The sequence below is a fragment of the Hesperophylax consimilis genome, chromosome 6 (genome assembly GCF_061612785.1).
Source record: "Hesperophylax consimilis isolate HC1 chromosome 6, BYU_Hcon_1.0, whole genome shotgun sequence".
Classification (NCBI taxonomy): Eukaryota; Metazoa; Arthropoda; class Insecta; order Trichoptera; family Limnephilidae; genus Hesperophylax; species Hesperophylax consimilis.
In genome coordinates this window covers 15,349,038-15,356,840 of record NC_142841.1, presented here as the reverse complement: position 1 = coordinate 15,356,840, position 7,803 = coordinate 15,349,038, and the positions used below count along the sequence as shown (strand labels likewise).

Sequence of the window (7,803 nt, the reverse complement as noted above, 5' to 3'; positions counted from 1 at the left end):
AATGATCACCAACTCGTTATAAAAATTAATCAAAATAGTGATTTAGCATTAAGCTTCGCCTTAAAAAGTAAGTTAGTTTTTAATGAGGAAATATCGTAACCGCATATTCCTCGGTATATTCTGAAATGAAATATGTAGTTTTTTTTTCAGGTAAACAGGTACAAATTCTTAAAAAAAAAGTATTTTTTACTAATTGGTAGTTTATAATTTAACGTTTAATTTTGTAAACACCTAAAATCTACAATTAAAACAAGCATTCAACGTTAAAATATATTTTATTTCCATAGTTATACAAGTTTTGTATATTTGCTAATACTACCGTACATTGGTTTGAACAGTAAGGTGAATTTTCTATTTAAATATTGATATGTTTCATTTCATAAGAAGTGTTATCATTGCAGAAAATAGATGCTACTTGACTTATTATGGCTAAAGACGAATTCCCACTAAATTTCAACGTAAAATTGTGTTTAAAATTTTACAGGGTTTTCCAATAAGAGGTATTATTTTGATATGAAATCGTAAAAGATCAATGGTTTCGTTGCTTGTGGCACGTAGCGCCGTCTTATTGAAAGTAAACGTTGTCCAGATAAATACCATCCAATTCCGGCCATAAAAAATCATCAATCATCTCTCGATAGCGCAATCTATTTACCGTAACTGTTGCTCCAGCCTCATTTTCGTAAAAGTATAGTCCAATGACTCCGCCGGACCATAAACCGCAACCAAACAGTCACACGTTGAGGATAGAAAGGCTTTTCAACAAAAACTCTTGGGTTTTCCGAGCCTCAGATGCGACAATTTTGCTTGTTGACGAAGCCACCGAGGTGGGCCTCATCCCTCAAGATGATTTGCATTTGATTCACTCAGGTGAATTTTAATAATTTCAATGCGTTGTTGAAGCGTGTATCGTTCCATTTTTATTAATGACGTAGTTTCTACTTGTCAAATGTCAAAAAATTACAACTTCAAAAGTAGCATCTACCGAAATTGCGGGCTATTAAAAATAACACCTCTTATTGGAAAACCCTGTAATTGTGCTAAAAACTGTACATTTATTTAATTACATCAGATAAAAAACGCTTAGATAAGAGAAACACGGGAGATGCGCCAAAAATCCTTTTAGTATGAAGTCGGGCTAACCAAAGTGTCGCCAACATTGTTCACATTCATACTACTGAAAATCGCATCTACTCCCATAATTTTCATTGGCTACACTGATGTGATAGTCCGTACAGTTTGGTCGTAGCTTAACAACACATCTCCCATAGATTCTATTATCTATGATGATAAATAAGTCAAAATATTATATTAGTGTTTTATTTTTTAATCTTGATTGACACTTTGTGCATTTTATTTTGTTTGGCTGATTTTAAAATTTTAAGTATTTTTCTACTGATCAAGTGTGAAAACTGTTTGAATTAAGTGTTGATGTATCATAAACCGCCTAATTACACTTAAACATTGATTTTCTAGGTATAGCCTGTTAAGATGGTAAAGATCTATATTTATAAAAAAGCAAAACAAGTACGTCGTCAATCTTGTTAAGCTGAACTGCCAATCAACCACAAGCTCAAACGAAGAAATACACACAGTCTAGGCGTTGCCTAATCACATTGAAGGATCCTAAATTATTTAATATTAAATTTCTTAAATTATTTGCACAACACCTAAATTTTTGAGTGTGTCCTTTTGATAAAAATAAACTCATCAAAGTGTTAAAACAATCGAAATAAACTTTCCATTCGAAGCGACACTAACTATAAGGTATCGCTGTTGTGATAATGAACGTTCAAAGCGAATTATACTTTTTATTCTACGTGCTTTTTGCTACGAATTATCATGAACTTGTAATCATTAATTGACTCTCGTATGAACTAATCCATTAAATGTTCAATGCTAAACAAGATTTTGTCAAACGAGATCATATCAGTAAACAAAGAAAGCACTTTTACTATTTTTTCCGGATTATCGACTCACGGTATTCTCCCTCCAGAGATAAAGTTAACTTTCAAAACATGGGAGTCCTTTGGTCAATCTTAATCACCCAAATATTATTAGAGTGATAAAATCATTATTTTGTTATCTGGTAGGGTAACTGCAGCTTTCTGAGAAAATAGAAAGAGAACCATTATACTTCTGAAAACACAAAATCTACATAATTGAAGTAATCGGTAATTTTTTTATTGTATTAGTCTCCTGGTTTGTCGTAAAGTTTCTTACGTGAAACCGTGAGTAATTTTTTTTTATTCAACTAGCTGGTTGTGCAAATTAGGTTCTCATGACAAAACTTATCAATATTAATTTAATCAATAGTTTAAATAGAATACAGAAACTACACCAAACATCAGTAACATCACATAAATAATTTATATTGAAACAATTATTACATAATTCATTTAGTTAAAAAACAAAATACAACAATATAATTAACTTTTCATAGATAAATAATTTCTGTTGCTAGCAACAAAGGTCAGAATGCTTTTGAACAATGCATTCAAATCTCATAATGGCATAATATATGACAATCCTTGTAGGTAAAACTGAAAAATAATCATTTGTTTTCACAAAATTTATGATTTTTTTTTTAACCCCTCAGGTTTATTTTTTCGCTTTTGGTAACAACTCATATGGTCTCATAGAAATCGTTGTATCTTTCTTACTCTCATGGTGAGAAATACAATCTAAACGTTATTAGAAAGATAAAACACCATGCTTTTTTAATCAAAACTAGTAGTTAACCACAGAAGAATTTAAACATGCATCTTTATTCAACCAAAGGTTTCGTCTGCAATTTGAAAAAAAAAATTACTTTGTGATTTTTTAATGAATTTACTTTTATATGAAACTACAATAAAGATAGAAGACGATGACGTTTGTTAAAGATTTGTCTAAAATAAATGGGTGGGTTTTATTTTTTTTTTCGTTTTCAATAATTTTAGTTTTAAATCGTAACGTGAGCCACTTTATTTTTTTTATTTATTTTTACATTTAAAATTGTAATATTTCAAAAATATACTTGTATTTGTAATAATAATGTCCGAAATTGTAGTTCATCGCCTTTCAAAAACAGTTTTTAGCTCTCGGGTACGTTTAGAAATATTCCATTTATTTGGATTTTATTGAAAGGGAAATACTCCTACCTTCTGACAGAATAAGCCACAAGCCTGAGGGGTTAATATTGCTTCAAAGAAGCATAAAAAAATATTTCGTTTGTGATGTTAAATTTGTTTTCCGTCTTCTTATGTTTATTGATTTGAATGAACATTACTGCCATCTGTTTACGAACGACCTAACTTCTAGCTAATTTTATTATCTTATTTTCCGATTTGATAGATGTCGCCCACACTTTGGGACGGTTTTCGGGAAATTGAAAAATAAAATAAAATTTAGTTTGTCTACAAAATTGAAAGCAACTGACAAAATATGCATATTTTTTTACAAAAATAATAAAATCAAAAATAGGTTGGCAAAGCATTAATTTATAATTTATACCATAAGCAAGGGGATATTTTTATACACGAACTTTAAAGATATTGAATAATTATTTAAAAACTATCCTTATGTAATACAATAATTAAAATTACATTATATGATTTCCTACAAAAGTAAAAAAAGGGTCAAGGCTAGTACCTACACCATATTAAAATTGATCAAAGTAACGACAATTTTCATGTTTCCAAATTCTTAAACAATTCATCGATAATAATTATTATCTTTGTTTATTCAATAGTGCGTAAAAAAGCATATATTCTAAGAAATCTTACTTACAATATTATCTTCAATACAGTGCAAAATTAGTTACAAATTTCTATTCATTTGGCATAAGTAATGTAGCATAGTCAAGCAAATTATTTGAACATTTTCATATGGCCATTTTAATGGTTCGGTTGAATGAGAAAACTTTTAGATACAGTTGGCTAATTTTTCAATTTAACACTCTGTTTTCATAGTCACTTATTTTACTGCGCCTACATAACTGTTTATCTGCATGTATTAACTTGCACATATACCTAATACAATAGTCGTTATTGTTCCTTTCGTCACAAAACCATTTTTGTCATAATTTGAGAATATACATTTGCCTTAACATTTCATAGCTCAAAGCACATAAATATTAAGATAAACGGAATCGCTTAAAGTAGATATAATCATCGATCATTAGTTATTATATCGATGGATATAACACAATTTCTTTGCAATGTGTTGGTTTCATAAATTGATATGTTACGTAGTTATCTTTCTGTAAACATACGTTAGTGTGCTCTGATAAATAGGGTGAAACTCATCTCAAAAGACGAGTTTTGTTGACATACTCTTTGCACACGGCTGTTTTATTCACACTTTGTTGCTTGACATTTTTAGAAATCAAACCGCTTATCCGACATAAATGATATCTCTGTCATTGCACAATGCATATTCGGTAGCAACATGTCAGTGTCACAAGATAAATCATGTCTGATTGTTACAATTAACATCTCAAATCTCAAAGGAACATCTCTACGTTTTTACACTACTGGAAAGGTGCAACTTTTTAGCAAATAGACAATCTTGCAGGCGCAGAAACATATTGCGAATGGCTTATTTTTAATAATGATAACTTTATGAACTCGTTGCATTGTTAACTTTACTTCTCAGATAATTGAAGAACTTTAATTTGTATTTTGACGGCCTCCGTGGCCGATGGGTAAGGCTCACGTTAGAATCCCGGCGTCCCAAGTAAACGTTATTAAATGAATTTGTATTGTTTCACTATTAATTAATTAAAATTAATATGTAGTATACTTGCGGCACGTTACAGAGTTAAAGATACTCTCAGTACTACCCTTAGAAAAGATCACCATTTAGATTTGAAATGTTGCTTTAAATGGCTTTAGTCGTGTTTGGTGACCAGATCTCCTCTTCCCAATTTCCTTCCTCTCCCCACTACTTTCAGCTCTCAACATACTGTGCGGTATTAACAGTTTTTTTTTAAAATTTTTGTGGAAATCAAATTGACTTTGTTTAAAAAATTGACTTTTAATGTTTGCGTGATTTTGCTAAAAGAAAAAATCTAATGTAGAAAGCAGTACTTGCTCAAAGCAATACGTAAAACTTTTAATTTTTCATAAAGCTGACACCATTTTCCTTAAATTCTAAGGTTTGTTTAAAATCTTGTTTATAATAATTACCACCATCTCAAATACATAAACCTCTCCCAATATTTCCCACAAGTTGATTTTTTTTGCTACCCTCAATTCTTTCATATTTATAAAACGAATGAAGATTTTTTCACTAAGCTTTTTTGGTTGTACATACACTTACTCGTACATATAAATAAATCTATATTTCTAAAACTTCTTAATAAAGAAGAAGAAACTATAGAAATTTCAGCCAATTTGATATGCATTTTAAGACTAAGGAGTTTGTATTGTCTACATTTTGGGTAGGTATCTAAATAATAACTTTACTAGACATATGAAATTATTTTTCGGGGTTTAATCTTTTAAAATTTTCTTCGATTTGTTGCATTTATTTAGAGATTCAAATAATGAATTCAAATATACGTATATATGCTTTGCTTCAGTATCTTCTTCTTTATATAGTGATATTAAATACCGGTTTGACCAAAACAATTTACTGTATAAGATATTTCTGCCAATCTCAGGGTAATCGTGTTACAGAGATTGACATAGGCGTTTTCAACTTTACCGAAATGATTTTCTGTATATATATAATATGATAAGAAATATGTGTATAAAATTTCTTAGGAAAGTTATAATATTAGTAAAATGAAATTATGTAATAGAAATGTGAGTCTTCAGGATAAAGCAAGTCAGACCTAAGCTCGTATTATTGGCTAAGATTATTTAAAGATTTTCCAAAGACTTCTAAGACGAGATTTCGCCATCAGCATGGACCAGCCATGATGGGAAACGGTGGAAATATACTAACATTGTGTAACAGCAAAGAAAGGTTAATACATTTAGTCCATTGGTATACAAAAAGTGTAAATATTAAATTTATTGATAAGTGTCATCATAAGAAAGGTTTCAATTAACTATTAAATTAAAAAATCTTATTCTTATAAATTCTTACAAAGTTATATAAATATTGTACCTATCTGAAATATTGGTGTAAAAGCGAAAGACTTTCTACGATTACCTGAAAAATTCACCTTACTTTTTGAAATTGCGGTAGTGAAGTTACAAATAAAAATGCCTTAGGCTGTAAATTGTATTCATTTCTATGGCATACAATATTAAGCCGTCAATAAGCCAGTTATAGTTAGTTTCCTAATACAATAATATTATTTAAAACTAATACACTTCTAACATCCCTTTTGATTGGTAAAAATACTATTTCCGTCTGGTGGAAAGCAATCTTCGGATTTTTTTCTCGGGTCCAAAATACGCATCGAACAAATAACACTTCACGGACCATCCCTTTACATTTAACTAACCCTCTCACTACAGGGCGGGTATGATTATCTAATCACATATATATTATTGACTAAACAAAGATCACAATAATTGAGACGATGATGCACGAATATGCACACAAAGCGACATTTAACATCTCCATATTCACGATTAATGGGCTGTAAGAATACATCTACTAACTTTAGTTACAACACTCAAACATCGAAATATAATCCTGATTTATGGCTGACTTTAATGCTTCTTTAAATAACAAATGATCTGCACAAATAATTAAAATTATATATAAGCGTACGCCTATGTACTTCCTATATGGGAATTGCAAAAGATTCTCTCATCATGACGTTACGTTATTTCATGACTTTCGGCATTTTCTTAATAGGTTCTGTGATTAATTTCAAGACTACACCTTCATTGTTTTTATCCTTCAAATGCGTTCTGTGTATTGAACTATTTTAATAAAATAATGATAATATGTAAATACCATTTTTACATGGGTAAAATAACGTTCTACGTGCAGTCATATAATATTGGCCTACATTTTGTAAAAAAATATTTGACGACGCCATAACACGTCGTTCAAACAAAACGATATCAAGTAATACTACTTAATTAATGCACTAAGCGTCATGTTGTAGAACAGTTCGCCTAAGTGCAGTGCATTTCGTTCGCTTCTATTTCTACAGTGTGGAAAAAACAAGCGAAATTCATGTCTATTAACGAAATGTTCATACTTTTAGGCCTCGTTCTACTTCTACAGTGTTTTATGCAATAGCCGTCTGCCTAGAGCGTCCGTTTTATAAATCCTCTCTACAATTTGCCCTAAAAATCACGTTTTATCCAAAAAGATTGATATGTGTTTGACTTATTTATAGGTAAACGCGCACAGTGCGGCGTATATTATTGGCAACAAAATGGCGCCCACGATTGTATTCAAAATGGAGCCCGTCGAATACAAGATGGCCGCCGAGGTACTGAAGGGGTGAGTGACAGCTCCTTCGCATGGCTGCGCTGGGGTGTCTGAAACATTAATACAAGCTTGAGAAATGCTATCATACGAATACACAATTGCGAATGCAGGTTGGAGAGATGGAGCATCAAGATTAGAAGCTTCGCGGATATAATGAAAATGATAATTATACAAAATGCGTTTATACATTGTTGTAATAAAACATGACAATCAACGGCAGGGGGGATTTTTACATTTTAGAATTATTCATTATGTGTTTCATTTTGTGATGTTGAGCCACATAGCAAATATTGTTAAGAAATATTCATTGCATGCTTCATTTTATTATATTGAGCCCATTGTTGTAATTAGTCAATGGTTGAGCTATATTTGAAATGTTGCCTTCCAAAATATCAAATTGACAAACTTCAATCA

At 30.7% G+C, this 7,803-nt stretch overlaps 1 protein-coding gene across 1 annotated transcript in view; it reads right to left on the bottom strand.

The window, feature by feature from the left end:
* Window positions 1-256: 256 nt before the first annotated feature.
* LOC149422990 (acetylcholinesterase-like) overlaps window positions 257-7,803 on the bottom strand; it is a 191,949-nt gene continuing 184,402 nt past the window's right edge. The window contains exon 7 of the mRNA XM_089632409.1: window positions 257-7,439. Coding sequence (XP_089488535.1) covers window positions 7,285-7,439 — 155 coding nt within the window. The 3' untranslated portion in view covers window positions 257-7,284. The remainder of the gene's footprint in view (window positions 7,440-7,803) is intronic.